The 20,722-nt window shown below is 46.2% G+C and overlaps 1 protein-coding gene across 1 annotated transcript; it reads right to left on the bottom strand.

Annotated features, from left to right (window-relative positions):
* Nucleotides 1-15,174: 15,174 nt before the first annotated feature.
* Nucleotides 15,175-17,062, bottom strand: LOC127914882 (protein S100-A5-like). Its single transcript, XM_052492622.1, has 3 exons — nucleotides 16,906-17,062; nucleotides 15,890-16,037; nucleotides 15,175-15,521 (listed from the first exon to the last, which is right to left on the bottom strand). The coding sequence occupies exons 2-3, from the start codon at nucleotides 16,028-16,030 to the stop codon at nucleotides 15,348-15,350; spliced, it is 315 nt and encodes a 104-aa protein (XP_052348582.1). The 5' UTR covers nucleotides 16,031-16,037; nucleotides 16,906-17,062; the 3' UTR covers nucleotides 15,175-15,347.
* Nucleotides 17,063-20,722: the final 3,660 nt, after the last annotated feature.

The raw sequence follows: 20,722 nt of genomic DNA on the forward strand, positions 1-20,722 counted from the left end.
TTTTTGAAATCAACAAAGCATGAGAAGACTTTGCCTATGTTTTGGTTTGTTTGGTTGTCAATTAGGGTGTGCAGGGTGAATACATGGTCTGTTGTACGGTAATTTGGTAAAAAGCCAATTTGACATATGCTCAGGACATTGTTTTCATTGAGGAAATGTATGAGTCTGCTGTTAATGATAATGCAGAGGATTTTCCCAAGGTTACTGTTGATGCATATTCCACGGTAGTTATTGGGGTCAAATTTCTCTCCACTTTTGTGGATTGGGGTGAACAGTCCTTGGTTCCAAATATTGGGGAAGATGCCAGAGCTAAGGATGATGTTAAAGAGTTTTAGTATAGCAAATTGGAATTTGTTGTCTGTATATTTGATCATTTCATTGAGGATACCATCAACACCACAGGCCTTTTGGGGTTGGAGGGTTTTTATTTTGTTCTGTAACTCTATCTCTCACTCACACCCACTCATATAGTTTTTTTGTTTCATCCATCCCCCTTCTCTCTCTCTCTCTCTCTTTCTCTCTCTCTCTCTCTCTCTCTCTCTCTCTCTCTCTCTCTCTCTCTCTCTCTCTCTCTCTCTCTCTCTCTCTCTCTCTCTCTCTCTCTCTCTCTCTCTCTGTCTCAGTCTCTCTCTCTCTCTCTCCCTCTCTCTCTCTGCATGCTGGGAGTGATTGGTGCATGCTGGGAATTGTTTGAGTGAAGGAGTGCGTGTGTTGTGGAGAGTTAGATATTCACAACTTTCTTTCGGTTTGCTATTTCTTGGTGGCATTTTTTTGGTTTTCTTCTGTGCATGATTAAGGTTATTATATTTGTTGTGGTATAATTAAGTATTTCGTTTTTCGTATCGAAATTACCCTGATTTTGGCGGGGATGGCAGCCCGAATGGGGATGCCGTCCCTGTCACTTCGGCACGGCTTTAAGTGTGTTACTGAAGCTGCTGTCACGGTGGAGGAGTTTCTGGTCGCCGTAGGAGAGTAGGTAGGCTATGAGAATATTGCTTATGCATCCCGGATGAATAAAGCTGTGGTGGTATTTCTTAAAGAAGAGTGTCTGGTAGATCGTATGGTTGAGCATGGTGTACTTCTTAAAGGAATGTTTATTCAAGTTACGTTGCTTTTTTCTCCGTCAACAAGGGTAACGATTTCAAATGTACCACTGTTTATTCCAAATGAGCTATTGGAGCGCGAGTTATTGGGCTTTGGTGAAGTTTGCCAGTTCAATTAAGGTTGTCCCGTTGGGTTGCAAACACCTGGCGTTTAAGACTTTAGAGTTATCCTTTAAAATCAAGTATGACAATAGAATGTATATGGCTTATGCTAGTACGGGTAGTCAACGGTGTTTTGAGTGTGGGGATGTTGGTCATAAGTGACATGCTTGCCCGAAAAGGGAGAAGGCCGAGGGAGGGGTGCAGGTGGTCCTCATAACGCCTGGGCCCACTGATGTAGGGAGAGGTGGACCGACAGCAATAGAGCAGCCAAAAGCACCGGTTGCTGAGGAACAAGTTATCCGTGTTGAGGGCACGGGGTTGCAACTTGTATTAGAGAGAAATGTTATGCTACAGAAAAGTATTGTTGTAGAAGGTAAGGATGTATCTGAAGAGCCAGTTCCTCAGACTGGTGAGCAGGTGCCCAGTATGAGTGCTGGGGTAAAGGAGGGGGTTCATGTGGAGCTAGGCTCCCAGGTAGTGGAGCAGATGCCCACTACGAGTGCTGGGGTTCATGAGGATCTTCCCTCCCAGGTAGTGGAGCAGATGCCCACTACGAGTAATGAGGTACAGGAGGGTTTTAATGTGGAGCTAAGCTCCCAGGTAGTGGAGGAGATGCCCACTATAAGTAATGAGGTACAGGAGGGTTTTAATGTGGAGCTAAGCTCCCAGGTAGTGGAGGAGATGCCCACTATGAGTAATGAGGTACAGGAGGGTTTTAATGTGGAGCTAGGCTCCCAGGTAGTGGAGCAGATGCCCACTATGAGTAATGAGGTACAGGAGGGTTTTAATGTGGAGCTAGGCTCCCAGGTAGTGGAGCAGATGCCCACTATGAGTAATGAGGTACAGGAGGGTTTTAATGTGGAGCTAGGCTCCCAGGTAGTGGAGCAGATGCCCACTACGAGTGCTTGGGTTCATGTAGAGCTAGGCTCCCAGGTAGTGGAGGAGATGCCCACTGCGAGTAACGGGGTACAGGAGGGGGTTCATGTGGATCTAGGCTCCCAGGGAGTGGAGAAGATGCCCACTACGAGTGCTGGGGTTCATGTAGAGCTAGGCTCCCAGGTAGTGGAGGAGATGCCCACTACGAGTAATGAGGTACAGGAGGGTTTTAATGTGGAGCTAAGCTCCCAGGTAGTGGAGGAGATGCCCACTACGAGTGCTGGGGTTCATGTAGAGCTAGGCTCCCAGGTAGTGGAGGAGATGCCCACTACGAGTAATGAGGTACAGGAGGGTTTTAATGTGGAGCTAGGCTCCCAGGTAGTGGAGCAGATGCCCACTATGAGTAATGAGGTACAGGAGGGTTTTAATGTGGAGCTAGGCTCCCAGGTAGTGGAGCAGATGCCCACTATGAGTAATGAGGTACAGGAGGGTTTTAATGTGGAGCTAGGCTCCCAGGTAGTGGAGCAGATGCCCACTATGAGTAATGAGGTACAGGAGGGTTTTAATGTGGAGCTAGGCTCCCAGGTAGTGGAGCAGATGCCCACTATGAGTAATGAGGTACAGGAGGGTTTTAATGTGGAGCTAGGCTCCCAGGTAGTGGAGCAGATGCCCACTACGAGTGCTGGAGTTCATGTAGAGCTAGGCTCCCAGGTAGTGGAGGAGATGCCCACTGCGAGTAACGGGGTACAGGAGGGGGTTCATGTGGATCTAGGCTCCCAGGGAGTGGAGAAGATGCCCACTACGAGTGCTGGGGTTCATGTAGAGCTAGGCTCCCAGGTAGTGGATGAGATGCCCACTACGAGTAATGAGGTACAGGAGGGTTTTAATGTGGAGCTAAGCTCCCAGGTAGTGGAGGAGATGCCCACTACGAGTGCTGGGGTTCATGTAGAGCTAGGCTCCCAGGTAGTGGAGGAGATGCCCACTACGAGTAATGAGGTACAGGAGGGTTTTCATGTGGAGCTAGGCTCCCAGGTAGTGGAGGAGATGCCCACTACGAGTAATGAGGTACAGGAGGGTTTTCATGTGGAGCTAAGCTCCCAGGTAGTGGAGGAGATGCCCTCTACGAGTAATGAGGTACAGGAGGGTTTTCATGTAGAGCTAGGCTCCCAGTTAGTGGAGGAGATGCCCACTACGAGTAATGCGGTACAGGAGGGTTTTCATGTGGAGCTAAGCTCCCAGGTAGTGGAGGAGATGCCCACTACGAGTAATGAGGGACAGGAAGGGGTTCATGTGGAGCTAGGCTCCCAGGTAGTGGAGGAGATGCCCACTACGAGTAATGAGGTACAGGAGGGTTTTCATGTGGAGCTAAGCTCCCAGGTAGTGGAGGAGATGCCCACTACGAGTAATGAGGTACAGGAGGGTTTTCATGTGGAGCTAAGCTCCCAGGTAGTGGAGGAGATGCCCACTACGAGTAATGAGGGACAGGAGGGTTTTAATGTGGAGCTAAGCTCCCAGGTAGTGGAGGAGATGCCCACTACGAGTGCTGGGGTTCATGTGGAGCTAGGCTCCCAGTTAGTGGAGGAGATGCCTGGTACGAGTGATTAGGTGCAAGTGGGGAGTGTTGAAAGGGATGTGGTAGAGGGTAGTCAGTTGTCTGTGGTCTCAGCTGAGGATCAGGAGAATGATTTTATTTCACCTTTATTTAACCAGGTAGGCTAGTTGAGAACAAGTTCTCATTTGCAACTGCGACCTGGCCAAGATAAAGCATAGCAGTGTGAGCAGACAACACAGAGTTACACATGGAGTAAACAATTAACAAGTCAATAACACAGTAGGAAAAAAAAGGGGAGTCTATATACATTGTGTGCAAAAGGCATGAGGTAGGTGAATAATTACAATTTTGCAGATTAACACTGGAGTGATAAATGATCATATGGTCATGTACAGGTATAGATATTGGTGTGCAAAAGAGCAGAAAAGTAAATAAATAAAAACAGTATGGGGATGAGGTAGGTAAAAATGGGTGGGCTATTTGCCGATAGACTATGTACAGCTGCAGCGATCGGTTAGCTGCTCAGATGTTTGAAGTTGGTGAGGGAGATAAAAGTCTCCAACTTCAGCGATTTTTGCAATTCGTTCCAGTCACAGGCAGCAGAGAACTGGAACGAAAGGCGGCCAAATGAGGTGTTGGCTTTAGGGATGATCAGTGAGATACACCTGCTGGAGCGCGTGCTACGGATGGGTGTTGCCATCGTGACCAGTGAACTGAGATAAGGCGGAGCTTTACCTAGCATGGACTTGTAGATGACCTGGAGCCAGTGGGTCTGGCGACGAATATGTAGCGAGGGCCAGCCGACTAGAGCGTACAAGTCGCAGTGGTGGGTGGTATAAGGTGCTTTAGTGACAAAACGGATGGCACTGTGATAAACTGCATCCAGTTTGCTGAGTAGAGTGTTGGAAGCAATTTTGTAGATGACATCGCCGAAGTCGAGGATCGGTAGGATAGTCAGTTTTACTAGGGTAAGTTTGGCGGCGTGAGTGAAGGAGGCTTTGTTGCGGAATAGAAGCCGACTCTTGATTTGATTTTCGATTGGAGATGTTTGATATGAGTCTGGAAGGAGAGTTTACAGTCTAGCCAGACACCTAGGTACTTATAGATATCCACATATTCAAGGTTGGAACCATCCAGGGTGGTGATGCTGGTCAGGCGTGCGGGTGCAGGCAGCGAACGATTGAAAAGCATGCATTTGGTTTTACTAGCGTTTAAGAGCAGTTGGAGGCCACGGAAGGAGTGTTGTATGGCATTGAAGCTCGTTTGGAGGTTAGATAGCACAGTGTCCAAGGACGGGCCGGAAGTATATAGAATGGTGTCGTCTGCGTAGAGGTGGATCAGGGAATCGCCCGCAGCAAGAGCAACATCATTGATATATACAGAAAAAAGAGTCGGCCCGAGGATTGAACCCTGTGGCACCCCCATAGAGACTTCCAGAGGACTGGACAGCATGCCCTCCGATTTGACACACTGAACTCTGTCTGCAAAGTAATTGGTGAACCAGGCAAGGCAGTCATCCGAAAAACCGAGGCTACTGAGTCTGCCAATAAGAATATGGTGATTGACCGAGTCGAAAGCCTTGGCAAGGTCGATGAAGACGGCTGCACAGTACTGTCTTTTATCGGTTATGATATCGTTTAGTACCTTGAGCGTGGCTGAGGTGCACCCGTGACCGGCTCGGAAACCAGATTGCACAGCGGAGAAGGTACGGTGGGATTCGAGATGGTCAGTGACCTGTTTGTTGACTTGGCTTTCGAAGACCTTAGATAGGCAGGGCAGGATGGATATAGGTCTGTAACAGTTTGGGTCCAGGGTGTCTCCCCCTTTGAAGAGGGGGATGACTGCGGCAGCTTTCCAGTCCTTGGGGATCTCTGACGATATGAGAGGTTGAACAGGCTGGTAATAGGGGTTGCGACAATGGCGGCGGATAGTTTCAGAAATAGAATCCGTACCACATTGGGTGAGGCGGTTTGCAGGAGAGTAAATGCAGTCCGTAGATGGAAAGTGAGATTAAAATATATACGAATTGTATACGGAAAAAACGAGGAAAACGATATTTACACAGGATAGGACAAGACAAAACACACGTCCGACTGCAACGTCACCTTGGTACGAAGGGTTCCAAAGGGTTCCAAAGGATTCCAAAGGGTTCCAAATGATTCCAAAGGGTTCCAAAGGATTCCAAAGGATTCCAAAGGGTTCCAAAGGGTTCCAAAGGGTTCCAAAGGATTCCAAAGGGTTCCAAAGGGTTCACATACTTTTTCTTGCCACTGTATGTTTTACCCCCAACACTACTTTCCATCAATTCGTATAGCAGACCCTCATGCCAAATTGAGTCAAAGGCTTTTTTTCTTTTAAATCAACAATGAATGTGAAGACTTTGTCTTTGTTTTGGTGTATTTGTGTGTCAATTAGGGTGTACAGGGTGAACACATGGTCTGTCATATGGTAATTTCTCTCTCTCTCTCTCTCTCTCTCTCTCTCTCTCTCTCTCTCTCTCTCTCTCTCTCTCTCTCTCTCTCTCTCTCTCCCGCTCCCTTCCTCTAAGGCCTGCAGGCAGCACGAGGAGCAGGTTAGATTAGCTCGGGTTACATAGCTCCTACAGCGGCTTGCTAGTTTTGCATGGCACTACAGAGGTCCCTCCCTAACAGCCCAACAGACTATCCTCGGCTCACACATATTTGACAAGGAACACAGGACAATGCTGTCAAGACAGGGCAGGGACTGTATCTCCACAAAGACAGGGCAGGGACTGTATCTCCACAAAGACAGGGCAGGGACTGTATCTCCACAAAGACAGGGCAGGGACTGTATCTCCACAAAGACAGGGCAGGGACTGTATCTCCACAAAGACAGGGCTGGGACTGTATCTCCACAAACAACAGGGAGACTTGATGGTCAGGGAGTCAGGGCAGCCTATTTGAATGTGAACTACTAAACAATTGAATCATAGGGAAAGTAACACACTGTTATACACACACACACACACACACACACACACACACACACACACACACACACACACACACACACACACACACACACACACACACACACACACACACACACACACACACACACACACACACACACACACACACACACTCACGCACACAGACCATCGGATTCAGGGTATGTGAGTCAGTGACTATATAGCAGCATAGTCTTAATAGTGTGACAACTGCAGTTATTATAGTTTTTATTGTGGTAAAGTGACATTTCCGTAGACCTAGCACTGAAGGATTGTCCAACCTGGTATAACAGTAACCTGTAGGGCTGCCTTGCTGACTGACCTGTAGGGCTGCCTTGTTGACTGACCTGAAGGTCTACCTTGTTGACTGACCTGTAAGGCTACCTTGTTGACTGACCTGTAAGGCTACCTTGTTGACTGAACTGTAAGGCTACCTTGTTGACTGACCTGTAAGGCTACCTTGTTGACTGACCTGTAAGGCTACCTTGTTGACTGACCTGTAGGGCTACCTTGTTGACTGACCTGTAAGGCTACCTTGCAGACTGACCTGTAGGGCTACCTTGTTGACTGACCTGTAAGGCTACCTTGTTGACTGACCTGTAGGGCTACCTTGTTGACTGACCTGTAGGGCTACCTTGTTGACTGACCTGAAGGTCTACCTTGTTGACTGACCTGTCGGGCTACCTTGTTGACTGACCTGAAGGGCTACCTTGTTGACTGACCTGTAGGGCTACCTTGCAGACTGACCTGTAGGGCTACCTTGTTGACTGACCTGTAGGGCTACCTTGTTGACTGACCTGTAAGGCTACCTTGTTGACTGACCTGTAAGGCTACCTTGTTGACTGACCTGTAGGGCTACCTTGTTGACTGACCTGTAGGGCTACCTTGTTGACTGACCTGAAGGTCTACCTTGTTGACTGACCTGTCGGGCTACCTTGTTGACTGACCTGAAGGGCTACCTTGTTGACTGACCTGTAGGGCTACCTTGCAGACTGACCTGTAGGGCTACCTTGTTGACTGACCTGTAGGGCTACCTTGTTGACTGACCTGTAGGGCTACCTTGCAGACTGACCTGACCTTGTTGACTGACCTGGGGCTACCTTGTTGACTGACCTGTAGGGCTACCTTGCTGACTGACCTGTAGGGCTACCTTGTTGACTGACCTGTAGGACTACCTTGTTGACTGACCTGTAGGGCTACCTTGTTGACTGACCTGTAGGGCTACCTTGTTGACTGACCTGTAGGGCTACCTTGTTGACTGACCTGTAGGGCTACCTTGTTGACTGACCTGTAAGGCTACCTTGTTGACTGACCTGTAGGGCTACCTTGTTGACTGACAGGTTCCCTTGACCCCTCTGTGAAATTGTGACATTTGCAAACATAAATACAGTCAATGACACAGCAGTAAACAATTGATTTCAGTTTATGTAAAAACAGACAGAGGCATGTAGTAAAATATGATAGAGAATTGTAGCAACTCCACTAAATGATAGAAAATGAGGTCACTTTTTTCCCTTTATTAAGTGTTAAATGGGTGCTCATTAGATAATGGAGATGGGATACATATATATATATATATATATCTTGAATTTAGTAGAATCTCCAACCATGGGACTCCATTTGGAATAAACCTTACTGGCTTGGTTAACCAGCCTTAACTTCACATTTTATGGTTTAGACAATGTAAGCTGCAGCATGTTTGTTTCATGTAGACCTAGTAGCTGTAAAGGTCTGTCTCTGTTCTGTTGCTCTGACACCCTGACATGAAGACAGACTGGTGTGTTGAACAAAGACACTGATCACAGGGTTTGTATCACTTTCACACTGTGGCTTGGAGCTGGAGTTGGGTCACTTGGATTTCACACACACATGCACACACCCACACACTGGGATCAAGAACCCCAGCTAGTGATTCCAACCTAATACACTTTATTGGCATTCATTTTTTAAATGAAGTGTGAAATGGGTGCTCGTTAGATAACGACGATGGGATGCATATATATCTTGAATTTAGTAGAATGTCCAACCATGGGACAATCATACAAAACAAATAAATGATTGCTCTACCAGTTCGGTGAGGTATGAGGTCCTGTGGTTTAGCTCTAAGGCCTGCAGGCAGCACTAGGAGCAGGTTAGATTAGCTCGGGTTACATAGCTCCTACAGCGGCTTGCTAGTTTTGCATGGCACTACAGAGGTCCCTCCCTAACAGCCCAACAGACTATCCTAGACAATGTAAGCATGTTTGTTTCATGTAGACCTAGTAGCTGTAAAGGTCTGTCTCTGTTCTGTTGCTCTGACACCCTGACATGAAGACAGACTGGTGTGTTGAAACAAAGACACTGATCACAGGGGTTGTGTCACATTCACACTGTGGCTTGGAGCTGGGGTTGGGTCGCTTGGATTTCACACACCCTGCAAACAAGAACCACACCTAACAAACTTTATTGGCATAGTCATGTTGACAGTGCGGTCAAAGCAATTAGCAATGAATAGATAGTTGTGCAAATATATAGTGCTTTAATGACGGTCATTAACGTATGAGTGATGATCCAAATGGTGAAGTAAAAGTAGTGGTTACTGTTCTTCAACTCATAACTACACATTGATTTATATTACTATATGAAACAAACCATGGTTCTCGCCTTAGAGATACATTCCATTCCCATTTAGATGCAGGTGTTATCACACTGTCATACACACACTCACATACGAGCACACACAGGCACACACACATACAAGCATGCAAGTACAGACTCACACAGGCACACACACATACAAGCATGCAAGTACAGACTCACACAGGCACACACACATACAAGCATTCAAGTACAGACTCACACAGGCACACACACATACAAGCATGCAAGTACAGACTCACACAGGCACACACACATACAAGCATGCAAGTACAGACTCACACAGGCACACACACATACAAGCATGCAAGTACAGACTCACACAGGCACACACACATACAAGCATGCAAGTACAGACTCACACAGGCACACACACATACAAGCATGCAAGTACAGACTCACACAGGCACACACACATACAAGCATGCAAGTACAGACTCACACAGGCACACACTCATACAAGCATGCAAGTACAGACTCACACAGGCACACACACATACAAGCATGCAAGTACAGACTCACACAGGCACACACACAAACACAAGCATGCAAGTACAGACTCACACAGGCACACACACAAACACAAGCATGCAAGTACAGACTCACACAGGCACACACACAAACACAAGCATGCAAGTACAGACTCACACAGGCACACACACAAACACAAGCATACAAGTACAGACTCACACAGGCACACACACAAACACAAGCATGCAAGTACAGACTCACACAGGCACACACACATACAAGCATGCAAGTACAGACTCACACAGGCACACACACAAACACAAGCATGCAAGTACAGACTCACACAGGCACACACACAAACACAAGCATGCAAGTACAGACTCACACAGGCACACACACAGATAAAGAGATATTCACACGCAAAGTTTTTGGCCATTTCGACCCATCTTCATTTGTGCCAATTACAGGTCCACAAGAGCTGATCACTGACAGGACCTTCCCTTTGACCGAGGAAGTCTCTGAGATACAGGTCATTCTACTGCTCCTGTCCACTGGTATTGACCTGCAGCAGTGTTCTTACATCCTGGTCCTGGAGAGCTAAAGGTTTTCTACCATTCTAACACTGGTTCAATGAATGTACCAATGACCCATGATTAGTAGAATCAGGAGTGTTGGTGCTTGGCAGGAAATAAATCCGACACACTGTAGCTGCCAAGGACCAGAGGTGAAGAACGCTGGTCTATAAGTAGCATTACAGTTGGGAGTTGAGAGACACATGCTTTAGTACCTGGGCGCTACACACTTCTGATACAATACCACCATCTGTCTATGAGTAGATCTATTACAATGCATGATTTTACAGAATTACGTTGAATTTCCAAAAAACGGGAGAATAAAAAACAAGTAGGACTTGACATAACTACTAAGATAACACCGATAATTCACGAGGGAGGTGTTCTCCCATTTGATCCTAGAGGCTGAGGGAGGTGTTCTCCCATTTGATCCTAGAGGCTGAGGGAGGTGTTCTCCTATTTGATCCTAGAGGCTGAGGGAAGTGTTCTCCCATTTGATCCTAGAGGCTGAGGGAGGTGTTCTCCTATTTGATCCTAGGCTGAGGGAGGTGTTCTCCTATTTGATCCTAGAGGCTGAGGGAGGTGTTCTCCCATTTGATCCTAGAGGCTGAGGGAGGTGTTCTCCCATTTGATCCTAGAGGCTGAGGGAGGTGTTCTCCCATTTGATCCTAGAGGCTGAGGGAGGTGTTCTCCCATTTGATCCTAGAGGCTGAGGGAGGTGTTCTCCCATTTGATCCTAGAGGCTGAGGGAGGTGTTCCCCTATTTGATCCTAGAGGCTGAGGGAGGTGTTCTCCCATTTGATCCTAGAGGCTGAGGGAGTTGTTCTCCTATTTGATCCTAGAGGCTGAGGGACGTGGACTCCCATTTGATCCTAGAGGCTGAGGGAGGTGTTCTCCTATTTGATCCTAGAGGCTGAGGGACGTGGACTCCCATTTGATCCTAGAGGCTGATGGAGGTGTTCTCCTATTTGATCCTAGAGGCTGAGGGAGGTGTTCTCCTATTTGATCCTAGAGGCTGAGGAAAGTGTTCTCCTATTTGATCCTAGAGGCTGAGGGAGGTGTTCTCCTATTTGATCCTAGAGGCTGAGGGAGGTGCTCTCCTATTTGATCCTAGAGGCTGAGGGAGGTGCTCTCCTATTTGATCCTAGAGGCTGAGGGAGGTGGACTCCCATTTGATCCTAGAGGCTGAGGGAGGTGTTCTCCTATTTGATCCTAGAGGCTGAGGGAGGTGGACTCCCATTTGATCCTAGAGGCTGAGGGAGGTGTCCTCCTATTTGATCCTAGAGGCTGAGGGAGGTGGACTCCCATTTGATCCTAGAGTCTGAGGGAGGTGGACTCCCATTTGATCCTAGAGGCTGAGGGAAGTGTTCTCCCATTTGATCCTAGAGGCTGAGGGAGGTGTTCTCCTATTTGATCCTAGAGGCCGAGGGAAGTGTACTCCCATTTGAGGCTAGAGGCTGAGGGATGTGTTCCCCCATTTGATCCTAGAGACTGAGGGAGGTGTTCTCCCATTTGATCCTAGAGGCCGAGGGAAGTGTACTCCCATTTGAGGCTAGAGGCTGAGGGAGGTGTTCTCTCATTTGATTCTTGATTCTAGAGGCTGGGGGAGGTGTTCTCTCCTTTGATTCTTGATCCTAGAGACTGAGGGAGGTGTTCTCTCATTTGATCCTAGAGGCTGATGGAGGTGTTCTCCTATTTGATCCTAGAGGCTGAGGGAGGTGTTCTCCTATTTGATCCTAGAGGCTGAGGAAAGTGTTCTCCTATTTGATCCTAGAGGCTGAGGGAGGTGTTCTCCTATTTGATCCTAGAGGCTGAGGGAGGTGTCTCCTATTTGATCCTAGAGGCTGAGGGAGGTGCTCTCCTATTTGATCCTAGAGGCTGAGGGAGGTGCTCTCCTATTTGATCCTAGAGGCTGAGGGAGGTGGACTCCCATTTGATCCTAGAGGCTGAGGGAGGTGTTCTCCTATTTGATCCTAGAGGCTGAGCAAGGTGGACTCCCATTTGATCCTAGAGGTCTGAGGGAGGTGTCCTCCTATTTGATCCTAGAGGCTGAGGGAGGTGGACTCCCATTTGATCCTAGAGTCTGAGGGAGGTGGACTCCCATTTGATCCTAGAGGCTGAGGGAAGTGTTCTCCCATTTGATCCTAGAGGCTGAGGGAGGTGTTCTCCTATTTGATCCTAGAGGCCGAGGGAAGTGTACTCCCATTTGAGGCTAGAGGCTGAGGGATGTGTTCCCCCATTTGATCCTAGAGGCTGAGGGAGGTGTTCTCCCATTTGATCCTAGATGCCGAGGGAAGTGTACTCCCATTTGAGGCTAGAGGCTGAGGGAGGTGTTCTCTCATTTGATTCTTGATTCTAGAGGCTGGGGGAGGTGTTCTCTCATTTGATTCTTGATTCTAGAGGCTGGGGGAGGTGTTCTCTCCTTTGATTCTTGATCCTAGAGACTGAGGGAGGTGTTCTCTCATTTGATCCTAAAGGCTGAGGAATGTATTTTGGGTCAAATAATGTAATCCAGATAGTGAGCCAGAAGACAGCAGTAATAGGGTTCATAGAATGACCCTATCCTGATCAGAACATTCTGTTCAGGAGTTGAGTTAAAGGAGCTGTATATGAGTTACGGTGCTTACACAGAAAATGCATTGTTGTCACGCCTTGGTCATTGTATTTTGTGTTTTCGTTATATATTTGGTCAGGCCAGGGTGTGACATGGGTTTATATGTTGTGCTTCGTATTGGGTTTTTTGTAGGCATTGGAATTGCGGCTGAGTAGGGGTGTAGCAATCAGAGTCAGGTGATTCTCGTTGTCTCTGATTGGGAACTGTTCGCTGCTCTGGCCCCCCAATGGTGGAACAAACTCCCTCACGACGCCAGGACAGCGGAGTCAATCACCACCTTCCGGAGACACCTGAAACCCCACCTCTTTAAGGAATACCTAGGATAGGATAAAGTAATCCTTCTCACCCCCCCCCCCTTAAAAGATTTAGATGCACTATTGTAAAGTGGCTGTTCCACTGGATGTCATAAGGTGAATGCACCAATTTGTAAGTCGCTCTGGATAAGAGCGTCTGCTAAATGACTTAAATGTAAATGTAAATGTAATGTAATAGGTAGCCTGGGTTTCACTGTGTATTTCGTGGGTGATTGTTCCCGACTCTGTGTAGTTGTTCACCAGACAGGCCGTATTAGGTTTCACGTTCCGTTGGTTGTTTTGTATTTGTATAGTTATTTCATGTATCGCGATCATTCATTAAAGACATGAGTAACACCACGCTGCATTTCAGTCCGACTCTCTTTCGACAAACGAAGAACGCCGTTACAATTGTATACTGTAGATCAAGCAGTAGAACAATGTTGCCCACATCTAAAAAGGCATTGGACTTAGTTATTTAATTAAAATAATAAAATAATAATAATCATTTTCAAAAACATTTGTTTTACCTGTGCACCCATATTCTACTAATCATACTACCTGATCAGAACATTGAAAGAACTCTATTTAGTCCAATATGTACAGATCTAGGATCAGTTTACCTTCCCCTAATTCTAACCTTAAGAGGAAACAACACACTGATCAGTGTCAAGGGGCTTCATTGGAGGGTGAAGCCAGTCTATATTTGTTGTACCAGCTGTGGGCTCTAGTCTATTGTGAGAAACATGGTATGAGCATAAGGTGAATGGATTCACCAGACTATAAAGCATTAGGTCATAATCAGGCTTCTACCTTTAATCTCAACATTATACCTGTCCTCTAATCTAACACTGTGACACTAACACAGGGAGACACACGGAGTCCTCAGGACATGGGCCTGATGGGAGGATGAGAGGGGGATGGGCTGGATGGGAGGATGAGAGGGGGATGGGCTGGATGGGAGGATGAGAGGGGGATGGGCTGGATGGGAGGATGAGAGGGGGATGGGCTGGATGGGAGGATGAGAGGGGGATGGGCTGGATGGAAGGATGAGAGGGGGATGGGCTGGATGGAAGGATGAGAGGGGGATGGGCTGGATGGGAGGATGAGAGGGGGATGGGCTGGATGGAAGGATGAGAGGGGGGATGGGCTGGATGGGAGGATGGAAGGATGAGGGGGGATGGGCTGGATGGAAGGATGAGAGGGGGATGGGCTGGATGGGAGGATGAGAGGGGGGATGGGCTGGATGGGAGGATGAGAGGGGGATGGGCTGGATGGAAGGATGAGAGGGGGATGGGCTGGATGGGAGGATGAGAGGGGGATGGGCTGGATGGGAGGATGAGAGGGGGATGGGCTGGATGGGAGGATGAGAGGGGGATGGGCTGGATGGGAGGATGAGAGGGGGATGGGCTGGATGGGAGGATGAGAGGGGGATGGGCTGGATGGGAGGATGAGAGGGGGATGGGCTGGATGGAAGGATGAGAGGGGGATGGGCTGGATGGGAGGATGAGAGGGGGATGGGCTGGATGGGAGGATGAGAGGGGGAGTAAAGAGGGGAAGAAAATATATGTAAACCAAGCCTACACCTGAAGCAGGTTCTCACCAAAGAATGAGTAGAAGAGGATAACAGACATTCTCACTGAAAGCGTGATGGGTGGACGGATGGATACTGCGAGATTCTGGCAAATAAGATTTTGGATGTATTTCTACTTACCCAGAGTCTGATGAACTTGTGCATACCATTTGTATGTCTATGTGTGCAGTATGAATGAAGTTAAAGGTAGTTTCGTGTGCCAATTCTAACTAGTGCAGAGACTGCACGTAGAAACACATCTGACTCTGGGTAAGTAGAAAAACTACATAATTATCAGAGCTCTGCAGTATCCCTTTAATGGTGTACCAGTGGTAATGTCTGAGAATTGGTGCTCATCACATCATCTCGAGGAATTCTAGAATCACAAAAATGAAACACACAACACCAACTAGTAAGCAAGTCAGATTTAATTTAAAAAACAGGGGAAATGTAGAGAAGACATCTTAAAAGCACCATCCAAGTTACAGTAAGTGTATAATTTTCTCTCTTTTATCATAGAAAAGCAGTGTGTGTCTGTGTCTCGATACTGGCCACACCTGTCAACAGGTAATTTTTCGCCCCCTCATTCAGGCTTGTCAGGCTTGCCCGTGTTGCCCTTGCCCTTGTTTCTGGCTCTGTAGTAGCCCCTGGCCAGAGTAGCCAAGAACATGGAGAACTCTCTGAAGTTGATCTCCCCATCATGGTTCTTATCCAGGTTGGTCATCGCCTCCTGGAGCACTGCTGGTTCCACCTTTCCCTGACACACACGCACGCACGCACGCACGCACGCACGCACGCACACACACACACACACACACACACACACACACACACACACACACACACACACACACACAGTGGTATGTGTATGTTAATAAAACATGACTACTATGTTGTGGTATGGATATGTAAAACATGTGGATAGGCTGTGTGTGTGTGTTTGTGTGATAATAGAATACTATACTATTTAGCAGACACATTTGTCCAAAGTGACTTACAGTTATGCATTGATTTCTCGTATGGGTGGGCCCAGGAATCAAACCCGCGTCTGTGTCTGTGTCTGTGTCTGTGTCTGTGTCTGTGTCTGTGTCTGTGTCTGTGTCTGTGTCTGTGTCTGTGTCTTACGTGGAACTCTGGGCTGGCCAGCTCTTTCTTCATCAGCTCTGCGAGCTCTGTACCGCTAAGCTGGCCATTCTTATCATCCTTTGTAGCATACTCCTCAAACACCTCCACCATGGATACAATGGCCTTCTCCAGACGAGACATACTGTACCTGGGGGAGAGAGAGGAGGAGGCAGGTGGACGGAGAGAGAGTTGGGAAGAGGGGATGAGAGAAAGAGGGAGGCAGGGGTGTGGGGTAGGAGGAGAAAAAAGGTAGAGGGAGGAGGGAGGAAGAGTATTGGATTAGAGAGAGTAAAGCAAGGGAAGGAGAAGAGAGAAGAGAAGAGGATGAGAGTGACATGAGTATTCATCCTGTCTATGTCTGGTTATTACAATGGAACATATGATTCACAACAAGACAGAGGAAGAGGAGAAGGCTCAGCTACACTAAAGATGAAAACATGGAATGTGTTCAGGTCTAGACAGCGTTGTTCTACAGTGTGTTTACAGAAGGTGTTTCCTGAGTAAATGAATGCAACGTATAAAAGGATCACATTGAAACATTGATTTGGTAAACAGTTGCAAATGTATAGTTATTGGCACTTTATAATGGAATGGCTGATTCATCTGTTCTTCATTCACCCAACACACACACACACACACACACACACACACACACACACACACACACACACACACACACACACACACACACACACACACACACACACACACACACACACACACACACACACACACACACACACACACACACACACAAACACACACACACTGCTATGCTCCGTATTCAGTCCATTCATTCAACATGTCCCGCCCATCTATTCAATTCTCGTCTCTCTCATTCCCTGCTTCCAACTTCTCAACCTTTCTCATTCCCTCATTCCTAACCGTATATAATAGAACAGTTCTATCTTTATGTTCTCTCATTCCTCCCTGCTCCTTCCCTCCTCTGTGTTCCACAATCTGAGAGTTGCAGCAGCCCCCCTCCCCCTCCCCCTCATCCCTCCCTCTCTACTCACCTCAGAGCAGAAGATAAGATCTCTGATATGTGTAGCTGACAGGCTGGGTCCTGATGTGAGACTGATGTGAGACAGAGAGAAGAAAAGCTTCCTCTTAAAGTGAAAAACACCCCCTCAAGCAGAACAGACACATGATCAGCCCACAAGCAGCCATTGACGCCCTGAAATGAGGTCAGCTCCACCCAAACCTCCTCCATCAGACTTGATCTCAAATGGTCATGTGCCAATGCTATCATTTGCATTAATTCATGTTTTAAAGGTCAATATTATGTTCAATTTTGTTTTGAGGGTGTGAAGAGAGAAGCTTATTCCTTAATTGTATGTGGCATGTATTTGCTTGTGTAATAGGCCAGGCCCCAGCTGTGGTAACCTTCTATGTTATAACACTCCAACGTGTTGTCGCCCTCCATGTTGCCTTCCACAAACCTGGGGTTGGTTTGTTCTCTACAAACTGTGTGGAAAGTGGAGCTGTGGAGATTCCAGACGGCTCTAAAAATGGGTAATATGAGTCACAGCTCTGAGGAATGCCCTTATTTGCATGTTTGTGTTTGTTAGAGCCCCTGTTTATATCACCACAGAGACCACGCCTCTTATTTATCCAGCCCAACTGTTGCGTAACCTATCCACCATTTTCCATCGCTCTGCTACAAAACCCTGGGCTGCATTTTCATTCCAAAAAGTTATCCCCTCCTCTGTCCTGTTTCACTCCCCTTTGCAGATCTGAGAAGGCAGGCTAGGTGTATAAGCAGTGGCCCCACCTAGTGTCTGCCATATTGCTTTGATTCACAACATACCTATTAGATATTTGAAGTGGAGTGAGCTCGGGCAGAAAGGAAGAAACATCTTTTTGGAATGAAATGCAGCCCTGCCTCTTGTCAGCACTATACAATCTGAGACATGTGTGTTACAATAGTGCTGTTAGAAAAGTGAAGACGGCTTGTTTGGCTCTAGTAGTACTATTATTACTATGCCTGCTCTAGTAGTACTACTATTAGTATGCCTGCTCTAGTAGTACTACTATTAGTATGCCTGCTCTAGTAGTACTATTATTGGTATGCCTGCTCGAGTAGTACTATTATTGGTATGCCTGCTCTAGTAGTACTATTATTGGTATGCCTGCTCTAGTAGTACTACTATTAGTATGCCTGCTCTAGTAGTACTACTATTAGTATGCCTGCTCTAGTAGTACTATTATTGGTATGCCTGCTCGAGTAGTACTATTATTAGTATGCCTGCTCTAGTAGTACTACTATTAGTATGCCTGCTCTAGTAGTACTACTATTAGTATGCCTGCTCTAGTAGTACTATTATTGGTATGCCTGCTCGAGTAGTACTATTATTAGTATGCCTGCTCTAGTAGTACTATTATTAGTATGCCTGCTCTAGTAGTACTATTATTGGTATGCCTGCTCTAGTAGTACTATTATTGGTATGCCTGCTCTAGTAGTACTACTATTAGTATGCCTGCTCTAGTAGTACTACTATTAGTATGCCTGCTCTAGTAGTACTATTATTGGTATGCCTGCTCGAGTAGTACTATTATTAGTATGCCTGCTCTAGTAGTACTACTATTAGTATGCCTGCTCTAGTAGTACTACTATTAGTATGCCTGCTCTAGTGGTACTACTATTAGTATGCCTGCTCTAGTAGTACTACTATTACTATGCCTGCTCTAGTAGTACTACTATTAGTATGCCTGCTCTAGTAGTACTACTATTAGAATGCCTGCTCTAGTGGTACTACTATTAGTATGCCTGCTCTAGTAGTACTACTATTAGTATGCCTGCTCTAGTAGTACTACTATTAGTATGCCTGCTCTAGTAGTACTACTATTAGTATGCCTGCTCAAGCAGTACTACTATTATTATGCCTGCTCTAGTAGTACTACTATTAGTATGCCTGCTCTAGTAGTACTACTATTAGTATGCCTGCTCTAGTGGTACTACTATTAGCATGCATGCTCTAGTAGTACTACTATTACTATGCCTGGTCTAGTGGTACTACTATTAGTATGCCTGCTCTAGTAGTACTACTATTACTATGCCTGCTCTAGTAGTACTACTATTAGTATGCCTGCTCTAGTAGTACTACTATTAGTATGCCTGCTCTAGCAGTACTACTATTAGTATGCCTGCTCTGCTGTAGCAGTACTACTATTAGTATGCCTGCTCTAGTAGAACTACTATTAGTATGCCTGCTCTAGCAGTACTACTATTAGTATGCCTGCTCTAGTGGTACTACTATTAGTATGCCTGCTCTAGTAGTACTACTATTAGTATGCCTGCTCTAGTAGTACTACTATTAGTATGCCTGCTCTAGTAGTACTACTATTAGTATGCCTGCTCAAGCAGTACTACTATTATTATGCCTGCTCTAGTAGTACTACTATTAGTATGCCTGCTCTAGTAGTACTACTATTAGTATGCCTGCTCTAGTGGTACTACTATTAGCATGCATGCTCTAGTAGTACTACTATTACTATGCCTGGTCTAGTGGTACTACTATTAGTATGCCTGCTCTAGTAGTACTACTATTACTATGCCTGCTCTAGTAGTACTACTATTAGTATGCCTGCTCTAGTGGTACTACTATTAGTATGCCTGCTCCAGTAGTACTACTATTACTATGCCTGCTCTAGTAGTACTACTATTAGTATGCCTGCTCAAGCAGTACTACTATTAGTATGCCTGCTCTAGCAGTACTACTATTAGTATGCCTGCTCTAGTAGTACTACTATTAGTATGCCTGCTCTAGTAGTACTACTATTAGTATGCCTGCTCTAGTAGTACTACTATTAGTATGCCTGCTCAAGCAGTACTACTATTATTATGCCTGCTCTAGTAGTACTACTATTAGTATGCCTGCTCTAGTAGTACTACTATTAGTATGCCTGCTCTAGTGGTACTACTATTAGCATGCATGCTCTAGTAGTACTACTATTACTATGCCTGGTCTAGTGGTACTACTATTAGTATGCCTGCTCTAGTAGTACTACTATTACTATGCCTGCTCTAGTAGTACTACTATTAGTATGCCTGCTCTAGTAGTACTACTATTAGTATGCCTGCTCTAGCAGTACTACTATTAGTATGCCTGCTGTAGCAGTACTACTATTAGTATGCCTGCTCTAGTGGTACTACTATTAGTATGCCTGCTCTAGTAGTACTACTATTACTATGCCTGCTCTAGTAGTACTACTATTAGTATGCCTGCTCTAGTAGTACTACTATTAGTATGCCTGCTCTAGCAGTACTACTATTAGTATGCCTGCTGTAGCAGTACTACTATTAGTATGCCTGCTCTAGTAGAACTACTATTAGTATGCCTGCTCTAGTAGTACTACTATTACTATGCCTGCTCTAGTAGTACTACTATTAATATGCCTGCTCTAGTGGTACTACTATTAGTATGCCTGCTCTAGTAGTACTACTATTACTATGCCTGCTCTAGTAGTACTACTTTTAGTATGCCTGCTCTAGTGGTACTACTATTAGTATGCCTGCTCTAGCAGTACTACTATTAGTATGCCTGCTCTAGTGGTACTACTATTAGTATGCCTGCTCTAGTGGTACTACTATTAGTATGCCTGCTCTAGTGGTACTACTATTAGTATGCCTGCTCTAGTAGTACTACTATTACTATGCCTGCTCTAGTAGTACTACTATTAGTATGCCTGCTCTAGTGGTACTACTATTAGTATGCCTGCTCTAGCAGTACTACTATTACTATGCCTGCTCTAGTAGTACTACTATTAGTATGCCTGCTCAAGCAGTACTACTATTATTATGCCTGCTCAAGCAGTACTACTATTATTATG

The sequence above is a fragment of the Oncorhynchus keta genome, chromosome 34, assembly GCF_023373465.1.
Source record: "Oncorhynchus keta strain PuntledgeMale-10-30-2019 chromosome 34, Oket_V2, whole genome shotgun sequence".
NCBI lineage: Eukaryota > Metazoa > Chordata > Actinopteri > Salmoniformes > Salmonidae > Oncorhynchus > Oncorhynchus keta.